Source organism: Gracilinanus agilis, chromosome 4 (genome assembly GCF_016433145.1).
Source record: "Gracilinanus agilis isolate LMUSP501 chromosome 4, AgileGrace, whole genome shotgun sequence".
Lineage (NCBI taxonomy): Eukaryota > Metazoa > Chordata > Mammalia > Didelphimorphia > Didelphidae > Gracilinanus > Gracilinanus agilis.
The window spans coordinates 333,246,430-333,261,033 of record NC_058133.1 but is presented as its reverse complement, the minus strand read 5'-3'; the positions used below and the strand labels follow the sequence as shown (position 1 = coordinate 333,261,033).

Here is a 14,604-nt window from a genome sequence, read left to right as displayed (position 1 = left end):
CACACATACACACACATACACACACATACACATATTAATCTCTCCAGATAGAGTGTAAACTCTGTGACATTAGGAACTAAGTACACAAAGAAGGCACTTAACAAATGTTTGTTGATTATTGATAGATCACATAGATCACCCTTCACTAGTATCAAACAGTTCATCTTTCTTTACCTAAACCTCAACAAAAAGATATCTCTTATGCCACTGTTGAAGTCCATGCCCCTTTGACTTCATTCTTAAGGTTTTTATGTTGGGAAAAGGAAGGAGTAAACATTTATTAAATGCCTGCTGTATGCTAGACACGATGTTAAGCAGTTTACAAATATTTCTTCATTTGCTAGGTTATGTTATAGATGGTAGTCAGATAATAGAGAAGCAATTGGAAGGAGTCACTACCTTTACACATTCTGTTATTGGTGACTATCCTATCAGGCATGGACAGCAGAACCTGGGTACTACATTAGCAATCTCCAGTAATGATAATTATTGGGGCAGTTAGACGGCTTAGTGGATAGAGAGTCAGGCCTGGGCTTAAATCTGGTCTCAGACACTTTCTAGCTGTGTGACTCTGGGCAAGTCACTTAACCCCTATTGCCTAGCCCTTAACACTCTTATTCCTTACATTGATTCTAAGACAGAAGGAAGAATTTAAAAAAATAATGGTAAGTATCACTATTTTGTTTTATAGAATAAAGGTTATAGGTATCTTTGGTTCAAGGATGAACTTGAGTACCTTTTCATTGTTAAACACTAATCTCAAATATGGATTGGTATATCCTAGAAGTAGACTATTATGCATATTTTTTATTATCTAGTAAAAGCACCTTGATATGTTTATTTTGGATGAACTTGTCCATGTATTTTTGATAATGTTTCATAGTCATATATATATGATTGTTTTGTTTAGGATAACCTTTTTGAATGGCACTTCACTGTTAGGGGTCCCCCAGATTCTGATTTTGATGGAGGAGTTTATCATGGACGAATAGTGCTACCACCGGAATATCCTATGAAACCACCCAGCATTATTCTATTAACGGTAAGTACACTTAGATTTTAAGAATTCATTTGTTTGTTGAGTAATTAGGATATCTTGATTATTTTAATAAGTAGTCCACATAATTTTTGTATTACATGGTGAGATGTAGATTTCTTTAAAAGCTTAATAAATATTTTAAATTTAGGAAGATTTAAAGTTGAATAAAATTTATGCAAAGCATATATCACGTGTATTTTGGCAAACATAATTTTGGCATGCTCTGATTTAATATTCCAGAGTGTATCAGCAAGGTCATTGTAGTTGTTTTCATTATGTAATACACTGGAGCCCTAGTTGAATTCTGCCCTTGGGTTCTAGGTCCCCTGACCATGGACTGTGACCCCTTAGGGTCATAGTTTTGCCCAAGAAATTCTTTTAAAACTGAGGGATCTAATAATATATCATTATATCATTAGTGCCATATAAAGAAACCTCTTGTCTGTTCTTCAGATCTAGTTTGTTTATAAACAGTGAACCAGCAGGAGATGATCCCAGAAGTCAAAGGAGTTGGTTTAACAAAAGAAACATCATAAAGAAGCAGAATGAATGGATAGAGGATATGTTCAAGTTCTGCTTTTGACACATAAAGCTATATGAACTTGGGCAAGTTATGTAAGTGCTGTGTGAGAGACTGGCAGCTCCCTAAGTTTGTTGAACAAATTGTTGATCTGTATTGGTGGAAGTAGTTTCCATCATTGGAGATCTTTATACCAATGAAATCCCAGGCTTAGTCCTCTCCCCACTTTCTCCCAAGTCATAGAAAACTATTGAAAACCTTTATGATTAAAAAAAAAAAAGATTTCTCTGTTTCTAAGCCCTTATTACCAACTACCTAAATAATCAGAGGAGGCAGCTAAATTGTGCAATTGATAAGAATGCTCAGCCTGGAGTCAGGAACCCTCATCTTCCTGATTTTATATCTAGCCTCACATATTTACTCTGGGAAAGTCACTTAACCCTGTTTGCCTCAGCTCCTTACCTATAAAATAATCTGGAGAAGGAAATGGCAAACCATTCTAGTATCTTTGCCAGAAAAACCCCCAGTGAGGTCATGAGGAGTCAGATACCGCTGAAATGACTGGACAACAAATAGCCAGAGGGACCATCAGAAAGAGTTTTCCTTACCTCTCTTTGTCTACCATTTATATTCTTGCTAAGCCCAGAGCACACCTTTTCCTTACCTCTTTCTTATGCTACCTTTGTCAAGGTTCAGCTCATGTGCCACTTCCTTACTCAATAAATTCATTTGGCTCCCTCTTGCTGCCTGGATGAAGTATAAAATCCCTTGGCATTTAAGGACCTTTACAACCTCATTCCTTCCTTTGTAATCTTGTACTTAATTTTACACACTTGTATGATCCAACTATACTTATCCACCTTTCCAATGAAGAGGAAGGTGCTTTTCAGGTTTAATCATTAGAATTCAATTTCATTTTTTATTCTCTCCATACATTTCATTGTTGTCATGATATATATTTTTTATGATTCTGAAGGTTTTTGATGAAGATGAGTCTTGATGAAATTCCTAATTGAAAATAAGCAAGTTTTCTCAAGCTATAGTGAGCCATGGATCATATTTTTGCCATTTCCCAATTAACTGAAAGATATAGAAAATATAAGGTCAAATGATTACTTACGATAAAAAAAATTTTAATTCGGTAGAACAAAAAGCCTTATTGTCTCTTTTATAACAAAGTTTCTCCTATCAATACATCAAAATCATTTAAGATTCTTTGAAAGATAGAAAAACAAATGACATTTTTCCAACAGCCTTCTGATAGTAAGAATCAGGAAAATATAAAAGAGGAAAACCTATGCTTGATAAGGATGATATGAGAGGTCTAGGTCAGAATTTAAGTCAGAGAGGGATTCCCTGTGGATGGTTCTTCTTTGTGGATGATAATGTGTTCACCTGAGAAACCCCAGAAAATTGTAGGGCTTTCCTGGAAAAGATCTGTGATCACTTGAAGGAGTTAGGCCTGTCTGTTTATGCAGAATAAAACAAGTGAATAAAGTCTGTTATTACAAATTTCACCCTGCATTTGGGTGAACATCCTAAAGAGTTTGTTCATCAGTATATAATTCTGGGAAAGTTAATACAGATGATAATAAGTTGGCCTCAAAGTTGAAGAGAGAAAAGTAGGCTGGATTTTTTTGGGGAAATTGCATGAAAGCAAAAGCCCATTTTAAAAATACTAACATTCTACTGGTACTGCTGTATATATGGCTGTAAGACATGGAATATAATTGCCTCCAAAAAACCAACAATGAGTATCACATAGGAGGCAGTGAAGAAATAGACTGTGGGGCATGAAAAAGCTACAAACATATAACTTGTGAAGGACTCTGAAGAAGACCAGGAACTGTATGATAAGAAGAGAAGACCTAATCACGTGGTAATAATGAAGGATGATGGTTGATAGAATATTCTACTAGTTCCCCTTAATTGTGAGGAGAAAGCAAGGAAGACTTTCAGCAAATTAAGGGGACTTTCCCATTGTGGGAGAATATGGACAAGAGTAATCATAGGTTAGGACACAGGACATAGTACAAGAGTAATCAGTGTTGTTTGGGGGCACTTCACAATCAATGAGATACCCAGGTTGTTTCAGTATATGAGAGGTGAAACTTATGAATGTATTTTCTTTCCAGTATTAATGACTATTTTCCCATGTCAACTTACCAAAGATTATTTAACTAAGCTGAATTATGGTACTAACTGTGGCCTTGAGAATTAGCCACTTTGAATTCCTCCTGAACCCATCCTTTAAGATTTAAGCTCTGAGTGCATTGATGAGTGGGTAGGATGGAGGAGAGGGTATGGAGAAGAAAGAGGGAGATAGTATGGATATTCTAGGGCTGGGCAACTCAGCAACACTGATAGCAGCAGTTGGTTGTATATTGCGAATTAATTGAAGATGAGAATTGTCCAAATTGTTATAGAGTTCAGTAAAAATACTTATATTCTATTAGGAATTATATTAATTTCCCAATAGAATTGCTATTCGGATCTGGGAGGGGTAAGGGGAGAGGGGTGGAAACAAGATGAATCATGTAAACATGGAAAAATATGTTAAAAAATAAAGATTTATATTAATTACTTAAAGAGAATATATATTAAAAGTAAAGTTCTAAACATCTGGTAAAGATGAAGATAGTAACTTGAATAAGACACTCCTTTCATTTTCCCCTTCTTTATCAGTTCTTAAGTTTGGAAGCTTAATGTGGAAATTAAGATATGATCAGACCTTTCAGAAGAGTATAATGGCACTGGGCTAGGAATCAGGATACCCAGTTTTTAAATGCTTGTTGATTGGTTGATGGACTCCTGTCAGTGTACCTTTTGTAATCTCTGTTTCTCTATACTGCTTCCTTTGCTGCTGCTACTGCTTCTTGCCAAATGCTACCAGTTGTTATGCCACAAGGTTTTCTGTCTTGAGCTCAATGCTTTTTATCTAATTATTCCCTCAGCTCATCCAGCAGTGCAACTTCAATTAGCATCTCTTCATAGATGACTAACGTATAGTAGAAGTATTTAAGATATTTGACCAGGAATCAGGAGACCTGATTTTTACATAGTTTTGCCATTAGCTGGTTGTGCTGACATGGATAACTTGCTTCCCTGTTGAGCCTCATTATCTCCTTTTCCTTAAGATAGAGGAAGGGATTGGACTTAATGGTAGAAAGTTGCTCCCAGTTTCTAAAGTATCTGAGGTTCAAAGTTCTAGTTCTGTCTCCCAAATTTACATCTTCAGCTTAGCATAGAGCAGGAACCATATTTTTTATTTGTGTCCCTAGATAGAGCCTAACATAGATAGCAATAGATGCTGAGTTAGGAGCTAAATAAATACTCATCAATTCATTATATTTTTACAACTCCAATTAAATATTTTAAAAATTGTTAAAAGCAACTGCTAAGATAAGAGTTAGAGAAATATTATTTGAAACATGTTTGTGACAAATATAAATGATTTTATCTTTAAGGCTAATGGAAGGTTTGAAGTAGGCAAGAAAATTTGTTTGAGCATCTCAGGGCACCATCCTGAAACTTGGCAGCCTTCATGGAGTAGTAAGTACCAGTTTTTTGTTGTAATTAATCTAGTTTAAAGAACTTTTTAGTCAGTTTGTAGTTAATAATTTTCTTCTGAGGTTGAAGTGATAGCTATGCTAAATTTTTTTTAAGCCCTTCCTTTCTGTCTTGGAGTCAGTACCGTGTATTGGCTCCAAGGCAGAAGAGTGGTAAGAGCTAGGCAATGGGGGTCAAGTGACTTGTCCAGCTGGGAAGTGTCTGAGGCCATATTTGAACCTAGAACCTCCCGTCTCTAGGCCTGGCTCTCCTCTCAATCCACTGAACTACCCAGCTGCCCCATATGTGTGTGTGTGTGTGTGTGTGTGTGTGTGTGTGTGTGTGTGTGTGTGTGTGTGTGTNTGTGTGTGTGTGTGTGTGTGTGTGTGTGTGTGTGTGTGTGTGTGTGTGTGTGTGTGTGTGTGTGTGTGTACACACACACACACACATATAAATGTTAAATTAAATATTGGATAGCAAAAAAATGAAAAAATTCAGTTCAGTTGTGCACATTTGATGTTAAACAAATACTGGATGGGAGTGCTAGGGCTGTCTTGTTTTACTTAAGTATTCTATCATGTGAGCCTAAAAAGTTAAGTTTTTGTTCCAGTGGTGGGAATTTAATGCTTTTTAACTTCACATAAATTAAATGTTGGGTTGTTCATTTCAGTCAGAACAGCATTGTTAGCCATCATTGGATTTATGCCAACAAAAGGAGAGGGTGCTATAGGATCTTTAGACTACTCACCTGAGGAAAGAAGAGCACTTGCCAAAAAGTGAGTAGCTTACATTTCATTCCTTATCTAGTATCAAGTTGTTTTCCAAATCTACAAAGCATGTACTTTGAAGAAATTTTGCTTGATTTTTTCTTAACTTCATTTTAACTCCATGTCCTGACTCATTCTTACATCTCAAATTATTATTTAATTAACTTCATAGAAAAGTTACAGTAAGTGATCTGATGATGTCTTATTGACAGATCTTCTCAGTGAGGTGCCATTAGATTCTTTCCAGGAGTAAGAACTTTTTCATAAAGTTGCAGTCAAATATAGTAGAACCCTGAAGACATAGTTAAGCTGATAAATACATGAACTTTTGCTCTTCAATTTCACCTGCCCCCTCAGTCAAAGGCTAAAGAAATTCTGATGTCAGGATTTCATTTCAATTGATTTTGTAAAATGAAAAGAAGGGCAGTTCTAAGGCTGTGAAAAAAAAATTTCAAGTCTAGTATGCTATCATCATCATCATCATCATCCAGAAATGGTATATAGTTTTTTTATTAGATACTAAAAAAAGCTTTAGCAAAAATTCAAACATTTTTGAATTGGGAAGTAATGACTGTAATACTTAAGTATTTTGATAAGACATGTCTTGTTACTAAGACAACACCATGACATGAGAAAATTGTAATACCATATGCATAATGGGGAAACTAATTTGTAGGATCATAGACTTAAAGCTGGAAAGGTCCAGAGGTGTCAGTCCCAAACAATTATTTTATAGGCAAGGAACCAAGGAAAGGAAGTTATCTGACATATCTGAGGTCACATAGGTAGCAATCATCAGAAGTGATATTGAACCCAGGGGGCTCTGACCCCATTTAGCACCTACAATATGCAAAATATTGTATCAGATTTTGACATAAGATGACAACCTCATAAAATATTCAATTCAGTGAATATTAATTTACTGTCTACGTGGTAGTTCATGATATATCCCAGGTCTTCTGATTGCCCCTAGTCTGCTCAGTCTGCCATAGATCATTTAATTTAAAGCTAGAAGGGACTTTACATCATTAGACCCTTTGTTTTTAGATCAGCAAAACCATATTGTTTTTCAATTAGATAATTAAATATGTAGTTTAAAAACAGATACACATATCAGTCAATAAAAGGCCTTTTCCAATTCTTTCTGAAATCATCCTAGAGCAAGCTCTTTTAATGTTGTGAAAATCCTGAATTATTTTTGACCTTCTGGGATCTAACATAGTTGAAACTTTATTTCAGAAATTTTTTTATACTAGAAGGTAGGTTTTTACTGGTGGGTAAAAAAAATTATATTTTTCTTGGCATGAACTTGTGTTTATACTGTCATGAATGTAACTGTGTAAATACAAGAGTATTTTATTTGTGAGAATGTGTTTACTGATGATTTTGAAAAATAAAGCCTTTTGTTGGACTTATCATCTGATTGAAGGTGGCTATATATATTTTCATATATATATACACACACACAAGTATATATAGTTACACTAAATAGTTTTGTTTTGGAACAGAAAAGATCTTGGATTATATTGGCTTTATCAGTCAGTAAAGTATTTTAATTGGAAAAAATATATTTAATGATGTTTGCTAATTTTTTGAATCTAAATTTAGGTAACCAAATATAGCTTAAGAAGTTAAAAAAAGATGTCTTGAAAACATGTTAATATTTGAGTTTTCTAATTTGGTGACTTATAATATACATCAAAATTTATAAATGTAGGATATGGAAATAACTTTACTGGGATATATTTGATTTTTTTTCTTTTTACCAAACTTCTGTCCATTTATATATAAGAACAAAACATATCTGATTCATTTAACTTTTAAAAAACTAACCATAGATAAATAAATGTCTCAGACTCATAATATTTTTTTGGTTTTCTACTCTATAAGGCAGTGGTTCCCAAACTTTTTTGGCCTGCCACCCCCTTTCCAGAAAAAATATTACTTAGCACCCCCTGTCACATACTATCACTGCCCCCCTTACAGTTATTCACCACCCCCAAATGTACCTGTGGCCATCACCACTCCCTCTGGATCGCTACAGCACCCACCAGGGGATGATGGCGCCCACTTTGGGAATCATTGCTATAAGGCATATGAGTGTATATATGGTAGGCTTTTCATATTTTTTCTTTTAAACCAAAAGTTTATTTATACAATGTTTGTGCCTTGGTAAAAAGGGAATTGGAGTCAAACTTAACTATTTTTGGTTCCATTCAATAATTGATAACAATCATTTTAGAATTCTTTATTTCTGATCAGGTCACAAGATTTCTGTTGTGAGGGATGTGGCTCAGCAATGAAGATTGCCCTGTTGCCTTTATCATCAGGAAGTGATTCAAGCCAGGCTGATGAAGAAGCCAAGGAACTTGCTAGACAAATCAGTTTCAAGGTAGACTTCATAATTAATTTTAGCAAGGATCCCTCCTGTGTTCCTGTCAGGAAGAAGGATATTTCTTATGGTTCCACAGTAGTGTATTTATATCCTTTAGGAATAACTACACCTGTACTTTTAGAATTTAATTTTTCAAATAATGCTAGCCCATACTTCTGTCTCTGCCCTACTTGATCATTAGTTGGTTCAGCTTTTATCTCTAGCTAAGTTGAAATGAAAAGAGCCCTGGGGAAGTGCAAATCAAAACAACTCATGAGGTACCTCCCACTTATCAGATTGGCTAAAATGATAAAAAAGGAAAGGGACAAATATTGGAGGGGATGTGGAAAAATGGGGACATTAATACACTGTTGGTGGAACTGTGAACTGATCAACGATTTTGGAGGGCAATCTGGAATTATGCCCAATGAGTTATAAAACACTATACCTTTTGACCCAGCAGTAACATTAGGTTTTTTTCCTAAAGCGATTAGAGAAAAAGAAAAGAACCTATGTTCTAAAGCAGTGATGGGCAAACTGACTGCCTGCTGGCCAGATGAGACCCCCTGAAATGTTCTATCCAGCCGCGCAACATTATTCCTAATCTGATGAATACAATGAATAGTATACAATACAATGACTTCAGAAGAGTTGCCTTAGAAACAGACTGACAGAAGAGCATTTCCTTTCCTTTGGCCCCCTCTTTAAAAAGTTTGCCCATCACTGTTCTAAAGTATTTATAGCAGCTCTTTTTGTGGTGGCAAAGAACTGAAAAATGAAGGGATGCCCATCAATTAGGGAATGGTTAAACAATTTGTGGCAAATGATTGTGATGGAATATTACTGCACTGAGAAATGAGGAGCAGGTTAATTTTAGAAAAACATGGAAAGACTTGCAAGCAGTTATAAAGAGTGAAATTAGCAGAACCAAAAGTACATTGTATACAGCTAAAGAAATATTGTTTGAAGAATGACTTGTGTATGTCCACCTCCAGAGAAAGAAATGGTAAATAGAAAAAGCAAAACATAGTTGTATACATATATCTTTTTTTTATTAAGCAATGCCTTCTGTAGTGCTGGAAGGTAAGTGAGGGTGGGAACTTCCTGGGAATTTTAATGTAACAAACAAACATGAATAAAAGACATAGTACATTCTGGAAAAAAGAAAAAGAAAAGAGATCTAGACTTAGTGAGAAGATCAGAATTAGAATTTAGTACAACTAGTTGTGTAATCTTGGTCAAGTCATTTAACTTTTCTATTTCATCATGCGCAAAATGGTGGTAACATTTGTCCTGCCGACCTTACTTCATTTTTCTGATGAAATTATGTTTTGTGAAAGTGTTCTAAATAAGTAAAGTGGCATTATTATCATCACATTCTTTGGTATTTTCCACAGTGATGCACACAGTCAGTAATGAGCAAGCATGAATTACTTGCCAATGTCCAATGTGCCAGAGATGATAGGAATGCAAAGGCAAAAATGAAAACAATCTCTGCCTACAAAGACCATATCATATGTCAGAAATAATAGCTTTAGGTAATTTATATAGAAGATGAAGACTGAAAAGTGGTAAAATAGATGGGGCTTTTGGAATTGGACTGAATAGGGAAGTTTATTTTTGGTAAAATTAAATGATTGCTTCTCTCCTTATGTAACTTATATTGACTATATAAGTGTTTTTTAAGATGCTGTTGGGGGAATCCAATTTACATGAAAATTAAGGCATTTATGTTTTAAGTGAGAGCCAAGGGAGATAATTTTTATAAAGTAATATTAATTTGTAATAAAAATATAATTCAGGACATTTTTCACAGAGTTGGAAAAAGGAATATCTATTTCTTGTCTTAAGTGCTACTGTCAATTTATTATATAGGCTTTTCTTGCTGGATATTGAACCTGTACAGCAAGATTGAAGAGTAAATGATATTAGAAAATAGACTTTAGTTTCATATTACAGCCAGCCTAAGACAAAGAGGGGATGGGAGAAGAATAAGAGAGACAAACACAGAGAGACATAGAGGAAGATAGAGTAACAGAAAAGGAGAGATAAAAGTAGAAAAGAGAAAGAACTGACCCAGAGAGAAGAAGGCACTGAGAATATAGAAAGATGGAGGAAAAACAGAAAGCATGATGGGAAAGGTAAAAAGGAGAGAGAAATAAGTAGTATATAGAAGACATCAAGAAAGGTTCCACATCTTCCAAGAGAAGTGAACTGTATAAGTGTATCCTACTTCCAGGTTGCCTAGAACACTTGCTTGTCCATTTCTTCACAAGATACCTATTCTCTTTATTCTTTCCCAGGCTGTGTTACCTACTTGATCCATTCCTATAAACTCAGGGAAAACTTCCACCTTCAAAGTAGTCTGTAATCTTCCTCCCTTCTTATTCTAACATAGCTCCTACCCTATTTTTCCATCTACATTTTGTTCCCATCTGCTCTGCCAATTCTTCACACTATTCACCTAATATCTCTTAATACACCAGTCCTGTGCTTAGCATGTAGAGACTTTAAGATCTCTATCACTCTGGTAGCCTGAGCTTGAATTTCCCTTTGTTTTAAAAAAAAGTTTTATTAATGTTTTTATTTTTTATATTACAATTATTTTCTGATAACTCCCTTTCTCTGTTAACTTCCCCAAACCCCTCAAATACAGACCAGTACAACTGTGTGTCAGCATTTGCACTCTTCCCTAAACCCTTCCTTTACCAAAAGGTGGGAAAAAACTGTTTTTGCTTTTTGTAGTCATTATTGGTCTTTGTATTTAATCTGAATTAGCTACAGCTACCTTTTTGTGTTTTCATTTGTCATCATTGTATATGTTATTTTCCTTATTCTGCTTTGTTCCATTGGCATCCGTTCACATGAATCTTATAATTTTTCTTTGAATTTTTGTCATTTCTTACAGTAAAATGGAATAACATTACATTCATATAGTTTGATTTATTTAACCATTCTCCATTCATCAGACACTTTTTTCCTTGGGAAATTTTTACTACCACGAAAAAGTGCTTCTACAAATATTTTGTTATATATGTGACCTTTCTTTTTGTCTTTGATGTCCTTAGGATAAATGCTACTAGTGGGATTGCTGGTTATGAACTTTGAATTAACTTTATTCACATAATTCCAAATTGTTTTCCAGAATGGTTAGATCAATTTTCTGCTCCATCAACAATGTCTTAGTGTTTTCTGACTTCCCACAACCTGAGTTCATCAACATTATTTTTGTCTATTATCATTTTGCTTATTTGGAGAGATGAAGTGAGACCTCAGTTGTAATTTGTATCTCTCTTATTAATGACATGGACCATTTTTCCAAATGGTTACTCATATTTTGAATTTCTTCTTTTGAAAACTGCTCATGTCCTTTGACCACTTATCTATTTGGAAGTGATTGAGTGTCTTATATAGTCGAGTCCATTCTTGAATATCTCAGAAATCTATGTTTGATACAAAGTTTATTTTGCCCCCACTACCATCTCTCTTTTCATTTTAGCTATATTTAGTACACAGAAGTTTTTAAATTTAGTATAATTTTCCATCTTTTATAATTTCCCTTATCCATTGTTTAAGAATTTTCCCTCAGTGGAAGGGAGAGAGGGAGACAATTTGAATCATATAGCTTTAGAAAACTTATGTGGAAAATTGTTATTATTTGTAATTGGTAAAGTAAAATATCTCAAAAAAAGAATTTTCCCTCAGCCATAGTTTTAAAAGGCAATTTTCGGGCAGCTGGGTAGCTCAGTGGAGTGAGAGTCAGGCCTAGAGACAGGAGGTCCTAGGTTCAAACCCGGCCTCAGCCACTTCCCAGCTGTGTGACCCTGGGCAAGTCACTTGACCCCCATTGCCTACCCTTATCAATCTTCCACCTATGAGACAATACACCGAAGTACAAGGGTTTAAAAAAAAAAAGGCAATTTTCAAGTTTGCCTCTATTTTTTATTTTTCAATAGGGCTTTTTTTATATTTATCTGAATTCCGTCTTCACCTTCATCTTCTCTACTCTTATTATTTTCCTTACCACCATTAAAACTTATGAGATATTTAAAAGCTCCTTAGGCAAAAACTGAGCTTCCATCTTTTAAGTTTGCTATCCTTTGTATTATTTAAAACTGGACCTTCAATATCAATGGCTAGGAGTTTGAATTCTGTAGATTTTGATTTAACCCAGCAAAGCAGTTATTTCTGGTAGAGCAGGCAGATGAAAGCCGAGTTATAATTTGACCACTCTGGCATCTATTATCAATAGCACCAAATCTCCTTTTTGCAGTCATATTTTGAACCTTATTTTGGATATAATTGTAACTGCATTCTTGATGGGAATGATGTTCAGAATGTCTCCTCTGCAAAGAAGAACATTAAAGATCTAGCAGAAATTCTGACAGAGGCTTGGACTATAAATAATGATGAGGAACAAATTGAAGATTCACACATTCACTCAGATATTGAGGATTTGAACAAGGAGTTCATGGTGGGAAGTGAAGAGCCTTATGATTCTCTAATGAATTAGCCTCTGGATACTGTTTCTTCTAGAATCCCAAATAATATCCAGGAATAATTCTGCAAAAACAAAGCAGGTTCCATCAAGATGTTATTCAGTAGCTACGTTGGTACTTTTTGGGGTGGATCAGAAGTCACATTTTGTTTTGTTATATAGACATTTGTTTGAACATAATTATTGGGAAGATTGGAGGCATGGTAAGATAATGAAGAATTATCTCCAGATATTTAACCTGTTAAAAAATGCTGAGGTATGACCTTTTGTGAGAATTTTTATATTCTTATATTAGACAGATGTACAATTTAAAAATAAGATGTCTTTAAAAAACTTGAATTAGGAAATCTAAAATTGAATTCTAAACTCAAGTTTCCCTTTCTGTTATAATGTAGGAGTGGTAAAATGATTATTATTAGATAGTCACACCTAAATACTAAATTTATGATAAACATTGCACAATTCTAATTTGTCCTAGGAACAAAAGAGCTTGGCAGATACATATAAGTTAAACAAGATTGTTTCTTTAAGGTGCCAGGTAATTATATTGTACAACTGAATACTTATTATGAAGGAGATCATTTTAGGCATTTAGTAACAAGACTGTGGAGCTAAAGTAATGGAATTATTTTAGAAAATTATAAGAAATGAGAGGACAGCTAGGTGGCTTAGTGGATTGAAAGTCAAGCCTAGAGAGGGGAGGTCCTGGGTTCAAATCTAGCTTCAGATACTTCCTAGCTGTGTGATCCTGGGCAAGTCACTAAACCCTCATTTCCTAGCCTTTATCACTCTTTTGCCTTGGAACTAATACACAGTATTGATTCTAAGATGGAAGGTCAGGGTTTAAAAAAGAAAAGAAAAGAAAATTTTAAGAGATGAGTTTGGATAGGTGAATCTATCCAAATGGAGGACCTGAAATATTTGATCAGATTTTTAAAAAAAACATTGATATTATTGAAACCTCAGTTAAGTAAATAGCTGTTGACTAAGGAATTTAATTTGGTATAACAGATGTTTGCCTTTTTCCTGTCCAATGGCTCAATTATGTATCTAATCAAAACCTTAAAATCACTGCCTTAAAGCCTTCCTCAGCTACCCTACTCCACACTGATTATATTTTGCTTCTATGTTGTACTTAGAGACATTACCAGAAAGATTAACATTTAATAGTTTTCTGGTTGTTTCCTCTTTGTCATTCTTGTTTCCCCAGTTAGATTGTAAACTCTTGGAGAGTAGAGATCATATCTCATATTTCTTTTGTATCCCCCCAAATATGATAGTAAATACTAAAGAGAATTCAAGATAGATAAAATTAAGTTTATGGATTAGTCTGCAGTTTTTCTTCTTCATATCTGTATGTTTATCTTTTTCCTTTTAGGCTGAAGTCAATTCATCTGTAAAGCCTTCTTTGACAGATTTAAACCACTCTTTCCCCTTAAATGAGCCACAACAGGAAGATGGTCCTGAAACAACACTCCAGGATACAACAGCCAGTACATCGGTATGGACTTTATTGTTTCTTATGTTACTATTACTATTACTATTACTATTATTACTAATTATTGGTATGTGGGTATATAGGAAAAACATAGATTTGGAACTTACATTTGGATTCTAGCTCTAATTCTGCCATTAACTACTTTTATGTTCAATGATATTAGACTAAACTATCTCCAAAAATCTTTAATTCTTAAATCTTTGGGTGTGCTGGGCTCTGTATACAGAACTAAAGAATATGAAATGTGTTGTTTCATCCTTTATGCTTTTAAATAGGCAAACCTTTTCCTTTTTTGTGGCTAGTTCACTTACTTGGTTGAAGCATTGTGCTTTTAATAAGGCTTAAGGCCATGATCTCTG

The 14,604-nt window shown here is 34.5% G+C and overlaps 1 protein-coding gene across 2 annotated transcripts in view; it reads left to right on the top strand.

Moving 5' to 3' along the window:
* UBE2J1 (ubiquitin conjugating enzyme E2 J1) overlaps window positions 1-14,604 on the top strand; it is a 43,153-nt gene that overhangs the window by 14,400 nt on the left and 14,149 nt on the right. For both annotated transcript variants that reach the window (XM_044676419.1, XM_044676418.1), the window contains exons 3-7: window positions 911-1,042; window positions 5,027-5,111; window positions 5,779-5,884; window positions 8,138-8,267; window positions 14,126-14,248. In XM_044676419.1, the coding sequence (XP_044532354.1) occupies window positions 911-1,042; window positions 5,027-5,111; window positions 5,779-5,884; window positions 8,138-8,267; window positions 14,126-14,248 (576 nt within the window). The remainder of the gene's footprint in view (window positions 1-910; window positions 1,043-5,026; window positions 5,112-5,778; window positions 5,885-8,137; window positions 8,268-14,125; window positions 14,249-14,604) is intronic.